Source organism: Rhinolophus sinicus, chromosome 14 (assembly GCF_057876585.1).
Source record: "Rhinolophus sinicus isolate RSI-liver-muscle chromosome 14, RSI-T2T, whole genome shotgun sequence".
NCBI lineage: Eukaryota > Metazoa > Chordata > Mammalia > Chiroptera > Rhinolophidae > Rhinolophus > Rhinolophus sinicus.
In genome coordinates this window covers 184653323-184667113 of record NC_142514.1, presented here as the reverse complement: position 1 = coordinate 184667113, position 13791 = coordinate 184653323, and the positions used below count along the sequence as shown (strand labels likewise).

Here is a 13791-nt window from a genome sequence, read left to right as displayed (position 1 = left end):
TCCACAGTGGATGATGAGTGTGTTTTACAGGGAGCCTAGTAAAACGAAGCTTGTCAATCAGGAATGCAGGTTGGGAACTACAGGCCTCCCCAGAGACACAGAAGCAGTCGCTGCTCCCAGGTCACCCCACACGGCCTCACCTCCAGGTCTCTGCTCAGCTGTCCCTTTGGCCAGCAAACACTGCTCCCCAGCGGCTCCTTAAATTCCAAACTCAAATGACCTCCCTTGTATTTTAAAGGCAGTCATTCCTTTAACATGCCAGTTATAGCCACCCGCCTGGTGGCAGAGCTGAGGGGTGTCTCACCCACCAGACTGTAAACGACTTGAGGGCAAGCACTGGGTCCCTGCTGGTCATTCATTCATTCATTTATTCCTCCAGCAAAGGTTTGCTGAGTGCCCGTAATGTGCAGGCACTGTACTAGCCACTGGGGTCCCCGCTGGAACAGAGCCCCCACCCCACGGAGCCCACAGTCCCCGCATCCCACCTGGATGCTACTTTCTCCCATGCAGCTTGTTGACCTGCATTGGGAATCCTTTTCATAAACAGACAAACTTGTAGCAAGTGACCTTTTTGCAAATCTTGGCGATGAGGTCGAGGTCAACCCACGCGTGAATCCTGAGCTTGGCCACCCATTAGCTGCGTGGCTTTGCCTGTTTCCCCCCAGCGTGAATGGGGCAATATTGTCATTAGTGCACAGGGCTGCTTTGGACACTAGGGCACTTAGCCAGAGCCTGGCACACAGCAGGCACTCCCCTAATGTTAGCCATTATTATCACAACCACGACTGCCAGCAGTGCCAGTGCGTAACCACTGCCTAGTCAGCATTCCTGGCCCACACACTGCCCCACGCCCGCCTGTCCTCAACCAGACGGTATCGCCACCTCCTGTCACACTCATTCCGAGGGGACCACCCAGCTGGGCACTCACGCCTCCAGCTTTGGCCCCAAACTGGGCCGCCCATGGACCAAAGGGCATCCACAAGCCGGTCCCTTCTCCCTGCACCAGCTGGCACGGCTGACCCATGGGTGGAGGCTGACAGGACTCACCGACGACCTTGGCCACGTTCACGGCCTTGAGCCCCATCAGGTCGGGCAGCTGGTCGATGATGACGTCGCGGCTGGCCTTGACCTTGTGCACGCGCTCGATACTGCGCCGCTGCCAGTCGGTCCAGTAGATGAAATCCCCCAGCAGCGTGAACCCGAAAATGTGCGGGAGCTTGTCCTCCAGGAGCGTCCGCCTCTTTGTCCCGTCAACGTTGATCACCTGGCGGGATGGGAAACAGGTCTGAACCAGCCTGAGCTGCCCAAAACAAGACATGCTCACTGCCAGGAGGAGTCTCAGCTCTGGCTGCACCCCGCCAGGCCACCATACAAAGCTGGTGGCACGATCCATCAGGGGTGCTGGCTGAATGACATTTTCAGTGAGGGCCAGTGCAGGGCCTGTCCCCACAGCCTCGCCTACCTCGGGGTGGATGCTGTGCTGAGAGGGGCAGCGTGGTCTGGAATAGCAAGGCAAAGAGGTGTTCTCTCCCATACCGTCGCTGATCGACTGACAGAGGCCGCCTGGTACCCAGGTGTGGGTCTCAGACCAGGCAGGGCTCCACAGGAAGGAGTCCCAGCATCGATTAGCAAGGCTGCCCCGGGTGTAGCACAGGGGGGCCCCGGATCACACCCGAGACGCAGAGCTGAGTTTCCAAAGGCTGGACAACTAACGCACTTAGGGCCCTGGCTGAGGCCTCCCACTTGTCTGTGGACTAACTTCTTGCTTGGTGACGACCAGATGAATTCTGAGGGCACTTCTGGTTCTGGTTCTGAGTCTGAGCCTGTAGCTCCAGGATCTTTCCACCCCCAGAAGCACTCGCAGCCATTTACTCCGAGATCTGCAAGCCAAAATCCATCCCTTTCTGGAACAGTCAGGGCTGATCAAAAGCATCAATCCCAAAAGCCACAGAGGAGAAAAATACTGTCGAACATAAAAACACCTTAACCAACTGAAACACATCAACAGGAGAAGACGTGATTCTGATAACAGAGGATCCTGTAGGCGCTGATGTTAAAAGGAAGACGATAAAAACGCAACACCCAACTCTCGGCTTCCAGGCCAGGATGAAAGAGACACGATGAAATCAAAAGCAAGTTTCAATAGGTCTCCTGCAGCCAGATTATATTTCCAGCTCATCAGAGAGACTAAAAGCCTCTGTTTTGCAAGCAGCAAATACCGGGGACAGATCAGATGCATGTGGAACAGAAAAGACTGGTCCTCTGTTGTCGTACAGCACAGGACAAAACTGCTGGGTCAGGCGGGAGGGGCAGGCAGCCGGGGGCCCCACCTCAGCTCTGCCCCACGGGCAAGCCCCTTCACCCCAGTGGACCTCAGTTTGCCACCTGTAACTGAGGGGGAGAGGCTAGGGTCACGCAGGGAACTTAACCAAACAAAGAACGATGGCCGGGCCCCAACCTGGGGCAACTAAATCAGAACCGGAAGGCCCATGGCGCCTGAAGGCAGCTCCCAAAGACGGTTCCGAGGAGCAGCCCAGGTGTGAACACTGGGTTGGACCAGACCTTTGTATCCTGAACTGGGGAGCTGCCAGCCTCACCTGGGGGACAGACCCCAGGTTGTGTGGAATTCTGGGTACCACTCCTGGTCCCTCGGGTTAGCAGTACAGGTGACCCTGAGCGATGCAGAGGTTAGGGGCGCCAATCCACTGCTCACGCAAATAATTTGACTCCCCCCAAACTTAACTACTAATCATCTGCTGTTGACTGGAAGCCTTCCCAATCACATAAACAGTCGCTTAACACATATTTTATGTGTTATACGTATTAGGTCCTGTATTCTCACAATAAAGTAAGCTAGAGGAAAGAAAATGTTATTAAGAAAACCCTAAGAATAAACACATTTATTGAAACAAAATCCACATATAAGCCGTTCAAAGTCGTGTTGTTCCAGGGTCAACTGCACAGGGCAGGCGATGGATGAACTCTTTAAAACGGTCGAGATGCCGGTTCCGGTTTTGGCCCCACACAGGAAGGCACATTAAAGGGATGAAAACACAGTACATGGTGAACACAGAGCACCTCAGAGAACCCTCAGCACAAATCACACCCGGGAGGGAGTCTCGCCCTGGGATCACAGCAGAGGAAGTGAGGGTGGGAGGAGAGGCGGGGTCTGTGTGTCCCGTGAGAGGTGAGGCTCAAACCCTTGGTCCTAGACTCAGAAGAGCATGGCTGGGGTTTGGGAGCCAGAACACAGCAACTTAACACCACGGAGAAACAAGACTCAAGGAAAAACAAGACTCCAAGTTTTAATATTCCAAAATGTCAACCCCATCCCTTGAAGAGTTTCCTCTTCCTTCTCTAGTTCCGTATTTCCTTAAATAACGAAACTTCAGACGTACATAGGTAAATGTTCTAGAGAACTGAGATGAGGGAGCACATTTTTCCTGGCTTAAGGATGATGAAAATGAGCCCACAAAGGCACCATCCATCTCTCCACCTTTGCCCTGATCCCCTGGCTGCCCAGAACGAAGTGGGAGGTGGCAATGAGCTGCCCCCCACCTGGGAGTGGCTGGGCTGGCTGCACCCACAGCAAAGGCAGGACCGTGGCTCTGCGGGGGCAGGACCTCCTTGTGACTCAGAGGCCACTCCTCGACCCCATCACCATTACAGAACCCACAAAGCACCGTGCAGGATCCCCAACCTGAAAGAGCAACAGGACCCTAACACTAAAAAAATGAATGACCCCAGAGTGGTCTTCTTATAGCAGCTTTTAGCACCCCTTGGCCAAATCCAACACATCTGCAAAAGCAACTCTGCAGGGCTGGGCCCTTCCCAAATCCTGCAGCAGGCGACTGTCTACAGGGAGCACATGTGTCAACATCTCTGGGTCCTTCTGGGCCCAACTCGGGGCCTCTACCTTTCCTGGGGCCCTGAGCCTAGCTGAGCCTCTTACTGAAGTCAGGAGACAAGACACAGAGAAAGTCCCATCTGCCTCCTGGACGGGTAACACATCCACACAGAATTCAGAAATAACAGCACAGAATCTGGGATAGCCAGGAATGTGGGAGCCAGGAGAGACCGTGGGAGATGGATTTTCCAGGATAGGGACCAGTAAACGATTTCTGAAAAGGACTGTAAATATCTTCAGCTTGGTGGCCATATGGTCCTTGCAGCAGCAGGAAAGCAGCCATGGAGAGCGCATGAAAGAACAAGCATGGCTGTGCTCCAATAAAACTTTATTTGTGCCAAAAACAAACGTTATTTGTGGACATTGACATTTGAACTGCAAGTCACTTTCACATGTCATGAAATAATACTATTCTTTTGCTTTTTAAAAATCATTTAAAAGTTCAAAAACCAGTCTGTGTTTGAGAGTGGTAAAAAAAAAGAGGCAGCCTGGCCTGTGGCCCACAGCAGTTTTCAACCCCTGCTCTAGAAGTTCCCGTGCCCTTGATTTTCAAGAAAGGAGACTAGACGTCTCCCAGAAGGTCTGCCAAAATGGTAGTCAGATGCCAAAGGTGCCTGAGTGCCAGCCTTGCTCTCCCTGACCTTTGAGCCTCTGCCCTCCAGGGCTCAGCAGATCCACACTCCATGCCTGGGTCTGGGGTAGGGGGTGGGGCGTGGCAGAGGCAGGGCAAACAGAGCAGACACCTGTCCCCCGACCAGCCCACCACACAACCTGCAGACCAACCGCTGTGCGTGGGAAGGGAGGGTGGGGAGACCCCACAGAAGCCCAACCTCAGCTGTGCTGCGAGGGGCAGGAGCCGCAGCTGTGGAGTCTGCACAGTGCCCCACAAAACAGTGGACCCCAGAAAGTCACCTGAGCTGCAATTTCCTTATACAAAGTCCTCTGTTTACAACAACTTGGTCGTGCAAAGAGACCCGAGCCCGAGGACAACCCTTTGAAAGCACACGTTTGAAGGAAAAAGAGTTGTTTTCTGACGGAATAATTATCACACTCAGTCAGACACAAAATTAAAACTGCTATGGTTATTTTGTTTCATGTCATAAAAAAGGATCTTACACACACACGCGTGCGCACGTACACAACTCCGTCCCAGGGAGCCCCGCGCTCTCCTTCCCCACGGCTCACGGGCAGGGACATACAGCCAATCTGTCACTCCTGCGAAGACTGCTTGTTCTGGTTGTGTCAGAAGTCACCTCCTCGACTTAGTAAATGTCAGGAGCAGGGGGACAGATGGATGTATTTTTATCTTCTCAGTCTGTGATTCAGCCTCGGCCTGCCTGCCCCGCCAGGTGTGAAGGGCCCCGCCGGGTACTCCCCCTGAAAGCCTACCCCGACAGCTGCTGGGACTCAAGCTCGTCACAGTCCTGGCCAAGTGAGACAGCAGAGGGCCACGGAGACCCCAGGCGACCTTCCAAGGCCGCCAGCAAGTACACTGTCAGCCACACACAGGCGACACCTCCTGCCACAGAGATGAGCCATGGACTGGGGGATGGCCTGCGAGATTTCTGCCTGTTCTGTCCTCGGGTCAGAGCAATCCTGAGGGGAAAAACTAGGCAGGAAGCTTTAGAAAGACAGCTCAAGGCTTCTAAAGGGCAAGCCCCGTCCTTGCTCTGAGTCAGTAACGGCTGAAACCACCGTGCATGGACACGCCTGGTCACGGTGTGCTGCTTCCTATGTGTGTGCGCAGGGGTGTACAAACGCTTTGCCTATTTCAGGATTAATCGTGGGCACAATTCCTCCTTCTACGGTAGAAACAGAAGGAAACAGAATTTACACAAATAAGCGAAGGGGGAAGGCAGGGCTTCAGAACAAAGGTGGCTGGAAAAGCAGCAGGGGTACTGTTGGGGAGCCTGAATGACTCCCTCCCCAGCGCCCCCACCCCTCTCCTGGGCGGCTCTCTAGAGCACGGAGGTCTCTGCTGCCCTGCAGTTGTCCTGTTATCTGTTGCCTTCCTACCCCCCCCCCCTAAAACGCCTCCCCCCACCAGGGCACAGGTCTGCCCCTTGATGCTTTTCCAGCAGGAGGCAGCAGTCAGTGAATGCTGTGGAATGAACAGATGCTTGCCACGGGGTGGGGAGGGGGCTGCGGGGCGGGGCGGGGGGGTGTCATTGTGATGTGACGGGAGTTCTGCTCAGGGACGACCCACCTGGCAGCTACGGAAAGGGAAGATGCAAGGTGAGGCCCAGCAAGGGGCACGTGGGAGCCACAGAGAGTGTGGGAGGTAATAACACAGACCGAGTGTGCCCCAAGTCCTCAGAGAGCTCCCCCTTGCTTTGGGAGACATGGCCTGCTCACAAACCTGTGAAATTAGGAGGAGATGACAATGATGAGTCATAGCTGGGCAAGAGCGTAAGCGCTGGACGGGATGGACGGCGCCCTGGCTTCTGGCCGGGGGAGGCCGTGTCCAGGCTAAAACCGCCATGTTGCCATTTTTGGGAAGGAAGACCCCACCCTGAGTGCCCGAGTGGATGGAGGAGGCAACTCATCCCCACACAGGGGACCACAGTATATGGCGGGAGGTGATTCCAGGCCTCCACGGGAGAGGGTCAGGGGACAGCTGGGCACGTGGGCTCGGGAGAGAGCTCTGGACAGAAGGAAGTGCTTGGAGGAGGACCCTCCTGGGCCATCAAGGGGCCTGGCGTCTGCCAAGAAGCACGGTCGGAGGGAGAGGACAGAAGTGCAGGGCTGAGCGGCCATCAATTAGAGGCACTTAGGGAGACCGTGAATCCTAGTTACTTTTGCAAATAAAGTTGAATATTGTGGCACAAGACTTACTTAAGAGCTGTGGTCAGTCAGAGGAGGGGAAGTGCTCCCAGCTGGGCAGGCAGGAGGGAGGGGAAAATGTGCGAGGCCAGGAGGTAGGATTGGGGAGGCCTGGTCCTGAGGGTGCAGCCGGAGTCACGGGCAAGGCTGCGTGTGGATGAAGGGTAACCACAGGGCAGGAATTTCCAACCCCAGGGGCTCCAGATGTAGGGTTAAAGAGCAGGAGCTTGAAAAACAGGGAGTAGAGGGGATGCAGAGGGAGTGTGGGGGCTGCATCCCCAGACCTCAGCCCACACCCATCCCACATGGTGTTGGGACTGACCTAGCTGGGCCCCCACCCACCCCAGGTGGGGAGGGGAGCTCAGAGCTGCCTCCTAGAGGGAGTGGCCAGGGCCCACACCCACGGGGAGCCCCGCCATGACTCCCACCTGTCACTTATGATGGCAACTAGCTGGCCACCTGAGGCCTGGCCAGAACCTGATGTCCAGAACACTGACATAGACAAGGCCAGCAGGAGGCCCCACCTGGAGGACCACGTGGGCCTGTCCTCGAGCTGGACCCTGTCCCACAAATCCCATCTATGTGCCGCGAATGCCGTCCAGATGAATCCACGTTTCATCAGCTCAGCGTCTGCAGACCTTTGTTCTCCTCCCAATTCATCAAGGGATCAGCACAGCTGCCCTGTCAAGTCCTTCCGGGGACGGGTGGGCGGAACACAGGGGCCTGACTGCCTCTTCAAAGGGAGGCCTATTTAAAGGAACTTCGCCATCCAAAGTCCCTTTCCTCCAGTGCCTTCGCCGGCCTTCAGAGCCAGGCCACGCGCACAACCACGCGGAACAGAATCCGTCTGCCGTTCAAGGCAATGCGGCTAAACAAGCCCAAAGCCGCCTCCAGCTCCTTAGCGCCTGCCTGGCCATTTCTTGTCTCAGGGCATAATTCCAAAACATGACCGTTGCTCAAAGCGTGAAACATGTCCTGTCACTTCTCACCTGGTTTATACCTTGCCTGACCATCCCTCCCTCCTGGGGTCTGACGGCACCCTCAGAAAGGTAAACACGGTCCCTCACCCCTCAGCTGACCCCCAGCAGCGGCCCCTGCACCCCAGCTGGTGCGTGATCCAAAGGTTCATGTAACACCTTTGGCGGCACCCAAGGGACACACCAGAGGAGCTTCTGGGGCCAAGACCCTACGGCGAGAGGCAGCAGGCCACACGGCGGGCACACGTGGGCCAGTCCCCAACCATGCTCAGGTCACCTCCCAAAAGCTTGCCCTTATGTCAGCTACCTGGGCCCTGGGGCATTTCACCACTGAAGAAAATTCCAGAAGGGTCTGTTCTGGGTTCCAGGCAGGTCCCAAGATGCTGCCATGACCCAAAAGCACCTGCGTCTCACTGGGGGTGTTTCCCACGCTCTTGGGAGGAAAACACACCGAATTCACACAGAGGACAGTCTCCATCCATGTCAGCGGCTTCCCTGAAGTGGTACGTCCAGCACAAACCCCAAAGCCAGGGTCAGCGCTGGACATGTGGACAGACGGCAGCGATAGTCCCAAAGTGTGTGCCACCAGAGCCACAGCGGGACAAGAAAAGGACCCTACATGGAGTCGTTTGAGAACACTCATGCAACTCAGTCCCCTCGTAGAAGCTCAGCTGATTTTAACTTTTATTTACTTAAGTGTGTTTTTCCAGGACCCATCAGCTTCAAGTCAAGTAGTTGTTTCAATCAAGTTGTGGAGGGCGCAGCTCACACTAGCCGATGTGGGGATCGAACCAGCAACCCTGGTGTTACGAGCATCGCGCTCTAACCAACTGAGCTAACCGGCCGTCCCCTCAGCTGATTTAAGCATATGAAAGTCCCACAGGAAAGTCACCTGATATTTCCCAAGATGGTTTGATCCAAGAATCCCAAACACTTGTAATTTTTCAGTCTTTTTAAGAGTCCTAGCGATTAACTATAAATCAATAGGTAATACGCTCATGGTGCCTGTTTCTGGTTTGTCCCCTGCGGCCACTGCACGTGCCCCTCCCCATCCTCCTGCTACAGACGTAACTATTTTTAGTTCCTCTGTTTAGTTCCTTGAAACTCTAATATTCTCCTACCTTTCCCCACCCTTCGGCCTCCTAACTTCTGTCCGTTCTGCTTATCCATTATCCCGGCGGGTAAAGTTTACATTCCGTCCAGGAACCTGACACTGTTTTGGGGCTCTGTCTGTGGACTGATTATAAAATTGCAAAATCAAAAACCACCTACTTGCTGTGTGACCCTGATCAAGTTACTGTCCCCTGGACCTCAGTGTCTCATCCACAAATGGGGACTATGCCACATACCACAAAATACTATGATGGTACAAGCAAGTGAAATATAATTAGTCATCAGGAAAATGCAAATCAAAACCATGAGACACCACAGGACACCCATGAGGATGGCTATAATCGTAAAAAAAAGAAGAAAAAAATTACAAGTGTTGGGAAGGATACCTTGGAATTGGAACATGCATACACCACTAGTGAGTGTAAAATGGTTCCTCAACAAGTTAAACATAAAATTACTACACGATCCACCAATTCCACTCCTAGATATAGACCCAAAAGAACTAAAAATACGCGCTCAAACAAGAATGTGTACACGCATGCTCATAGCAGCATTACTCACGATCACCAAAACGTGGAAACAACCCAAACGTCCGTCTACAGACAGATGGATGAACAAAATCTGGTCTGCCCATACGATGGAATATTATTTAGCCATAAAGAGGAATGAAGCACAGACGTATGCTACAATTTGGATGAACCCTAGAAACAGTACACTACACGAAGAAGCCAGGCACGAAAGGCCACATATTGCATGATTCCATCCACATGAAATGTCCAGGATAGGCAAATCCATAGAGACAGACAGTATACTAGTGGTGGCAGGAGCTGGGGGGTGGGGAGGAGAGATGGGGTACCAAGTGCTTAATGGATACAGGCTTTTGGGTGCTGAAAATGTTCTGGACCTAGATAGAGGTGATGGTTGCACAACACTGTAAATGTACTAGATGCCACTGAATTGTACACTTTAAAATGATTAAGGTGGTCAATCTTACGTTGTTTATTTTACCACAATGAAAATGACAAGCCACTGCCGTGGGAGGAAAGGGATCAATGCCTTTAACGCGTCCAGTGGCATCAGCTGGACACACACATCCCAACCCGCTCCCAGGGGTGGGTGGGTCTGCCGACCCCACCGGAAACAAGGGTCTTGCCTTCAGGCTCAGAGGCTCGAGAAACAAGTGTCTTCAAACTCCCTTTAGAAACAAGGTCCTTCTAAAAATGATCGTTCACAGGGAGCTCCAACTGGAAATGGTTACGACGACGGCTACTTGGGAGTCAATGGGGGATGCATCTGTGAGCCCTGCGCCCCCCGTACAATCCTGCTCAGAAACGTGGCTTGAAACCCTGAGACACAGACACACATTCATATTCTCGCGCCCACCCTCACTCTGCAAGCAGCCCGGGGGGCGGCTCCCCATGGAGCCGTGAGAAGAGCAAAGGTGACTCCCCAGTGGTGACACCAATAGGAAGTGAGGTGACCAAAAGCAGACAGGGATCGTCCAGAAGCTACTGGAACTGAGGGAGGTGTCCATGCCAAGGAGAGGTTTCAACATCACTAATGTCCCTGCATCAGGGACAAATTTAAGTACTGTATCATCAAGAGCACCCCAAAAAAAAGCACCTGTGAGTAAAAAGCAAGTTGCCAAAGAACGCACACAGGACACCACTTAAATGCGGCCTGGAAAATCACGCAGAACAAGGCCACGTAGTGTCCAGGGAGACATCCAAGGAGTACAAGAAAATATCACTTCGTGCCTGGAGATGAATGGCCAAATTCAGGATGGTGGGCACGCCTGGCGCCAACTGCATTAATCCTGGGTGGCAGCTTAAGCTGGGTGGTGGGTATGTACATTTCATTACGACTTTGTATTTTGAAATAGCTCAGGACTCACAAGAAGTCACACAAGTAGTTCTGAGGGTTCCCGGGGACCCTCGCTTCCCCCATGACATCTGACTTAACACAGTATATCCTGCAGTGTTATTAGCTCTGTAAGGCCTTTCTGCACATCAGAACTGTATCGTGATAAATAATTACTGCAAGGATTCTATTTGTCCCCATAACAGAGCCCCACCTGAGACGTATGACAGGCTGCAGGGGTGGAGAGGCCCAGGCTCCGCACAAAACCCAGGGCCCAAGGACAGGCAGGCTGCAGGTCTGTGCCGGACGGCTCCACAGACCGTACTCCCCCGTGGGGACCACTCACCTCGATCTTGTCCGTCTTGGCGTCCCCCCAGTAGAGCTTCCCCTCTTGTACGTCCAGGGCCAAGCCGTTGGGCCAACCGAGGGACGTGTTCACCAGGACGTGACGCTCCTGCCCATCCAGGTTGGCGCACTCGATTTTGGGGTTTTCCCCCCAGTCCGTCCAGTACATGAGGCTGGAGAAGAAACACATGTCCATGACCACGTCCATCTGTCATGTCCCTGCTGCACCCCCGGGCTGAGAGCAACGCCCGTCCCTATCACATAGGAGGTGCTCGGGGAATGCTGGCTGGCGGGACGGATCCCCTTTCCCCTGCCCGCCCCCCACGGAGACAATGCTGTCCCCAGTGCGGGCTTAACTGCACGAGGCTCGAAGGGGCTCATCTCCTGTCCAGCAGGTCAGCGGACAGCACACACCCTAAAGAGGGACCTGGGGCTGGAGGGGCTGAGCTCCGAGAGGGAGGAAGAGGCAGAGTGGGACCTTCCCTTCTTGAAATGGCCGAGGGCTCCCATGTGCAAAGCAGGTGACATGTTCTGTATGGCCCCAAAGAGCAAAACTAGATCCTGGGGTGGCCGCCCCCAGGTGGAGGGTTCCTGCCCATGAGGAGAAACTGCCTGAGCTGTGCCCCAAGTCACAGCCCCTCCTCCCGGAACCCACTCTCTCTCACACCCAACTGCCGGCCCCACTTGCCCGGGCGGCTCCTCAGACTGAGAGCTGGGAGGGACTTTGGAGCCGGCTGCCCCCCACCCCCATCTCACAGATGAGGGCAGTGAGGTCCAAGAGGCAGAGATGACAGAGTTCAGCGGCAGCACAGTGGGGCACAAGTCCCGAGCCACAGGCCCCTCCATGGAGCCGGCAGTGAGCTCCTCTGCCTCCTTGCGCCTGCCCCCCAGGGGACCCACCTCTCACCCTCACCCACCCTCCTTGGGGGACGGTACTGCCCTCTGGAGCAGCATCCATGCTCCTGCCCCACCTTGGGCAAGTCCCTTAACCTCTCTGGGCTTCAGCTTTGTCCCCTATACAACTGTACATACCCCGGGGGGCGAGGGGACATGGAAACGATTCACTGAGTGTAATGTGCTTCGAAGGGGCCCAGCATGTACGTGGTAAGTCCGCAGCGGCCATCAGTGCTGCTACCATGTAAAGTGGACCATTCCACTTTACAGACAAGAAGCCCAGGGGAAGACACGACTAACCCAAGGTTTCCCGGGCTTTCTACACATGCGCACAACAGCCTGAGACAGAGCTACTCCAAGTCCTGTCCCCAGGAATGCCAGTTCTCAGGCATCATCCCAGACCTCCCGAGTCAGAACGCGGGGAGCAGGCCCAGCCCTGCACATCTCAGCGAGCCCTCTTCCAGGGGACTCTGACACAGGAGAAAGTTCCAGAGCCACTGGGTCTCTCACTTCTGTGAGGCCCGCCCCCAGCCCCAGCCCCCGTCAGGTGGGAGGCCCGCCCGCCCCCGGCCTTACCCCATCATGGGGTGCAGCACGATGGCGCGGGGCTCGTCCAGGTCCTCGGACACCAGGATCTTGCGGGAGGTGCCATTGAGGCGCGTCACCTCGATGCGGTCGGTGCCGGTGTCCGTCCAGTAGAGGTTCCGGGCCACCCAGTCGACCGCAATGCCGTCCGGGTCATTGATCTCGGTGTTGACCAGCGTCTGCGCCCCCGACCCGTCCAGGTACGCCCTGCGGATGGCCCGCACCTCGTCGTCCGTCCAGTAGACGTAGCCCTCCAGTGGGTCATAGTCGATGGCGATGGCGTGCCGGATGTCATCCACCTGCAGCACGATGTCAGTGAAGTCCGGCGTGTCCAGCGAGATCCTCCGCAGGTCCGTCCTCCGAGCCAGCAGCAGCACCTCCTCGGCCCCTGCGGACACACGAGCAGGAGGGTCAGGGGCCTGCGGCAGGACGAGAGAGGGCCCGGGGTGGGCACGGCGGGGCGGAGAAGGGGCTCAGCCAGGCCCCCGGGGCTTCCTGGCAAGGACAAGCCGTGTTAGGTAATCTTCCTACACAGTCACTGATTCACCCTCACAAGAGCTCGGTGAGACTGACACTATTTGCATCACCATCTTACAGATGAGAAAACAGAGGCACAGAGAAGTTATGCAGCCGGCTAAAAGGCACACAGCCACCAGGTTTCAACCACTGCACAGCAGAAGAGCTGCTGCACACTCAGTCCCCTTTCCCCCCGGCAAACCCTCTCCTGGCCACAAACCAGCCCCAACTACAAGTCCTGCCTGGGCACTGGGCTCCAGACCCCACTTGCTGGCCATACCCCTCAAAGCCCCCACAGGTCCCCACCTCCTACGTGCACACACTTTGTGGCTCAGCTCAACGGTCCCTTTCTCCCTGAAGCCCTCCTTCCCCCCGCACACTCTACAAGGCAGTTTCATAGCCCACGACCACACGTGGCATGCAGTCCGATTCCTTCCTAGTGGCCGTCTCACGGACAAGGGTGAATGCCCTGGGACAGGTGCACAGGCTGCCTCTTTGTCACTTGGCAGGTGTTAACATTTGACTCTGTCCTGGATCCTCCCTGCTGGGATTTACAGAGCTTCCAGCAGAAGGGGCACGTAGACGCGGGGCCCCGGGGTGTTCCCCACCATGGACGGCCACTAGGAAGGAATCGGACTGTGCGTGACACGTGTGGTCGTGGGCTATGAAACTGCCTTGTAGAGTGTGCGGGGGGAAGGAGGGCTTCAGGGAGAAAGGGGCAGTTGAGCTGAGCCACAAAGTGTGTGCATGTAGGAGGTGGGGACCTGTGGG

General features: G+C 55.3%; 1 protein-coding gene across 1 annotated transcript in view; it reads right to left on the bottom strand.

Moving 5' to 3' along the window:
- The window catches only part of LRP5 (LDL receptor related protein 5), a 104458-nt gene that overhangs the window by 32694 nt on the left and 57973 nt on the right, over window positions 1-13791 (bottom strand). Inside the window, exons 6-8 of the mRNA XM_074336834.2 lie at window positions 12496-12892; window positions 11027-11198; window positions 1048-1264 (exon numbers count right to left, since the gene is read on the bottom strand). Coding sequence (XP_074192935.2) covers window positions 1048-1264; window positions 11027-11198; window positions 12496-12892 — 786 coding nt within the window. The remainder of the gene's footprint in view (window positions 1-1047; window positions 1265-11026; window positions 11199-12495; window positions 12893-13791) is intronic.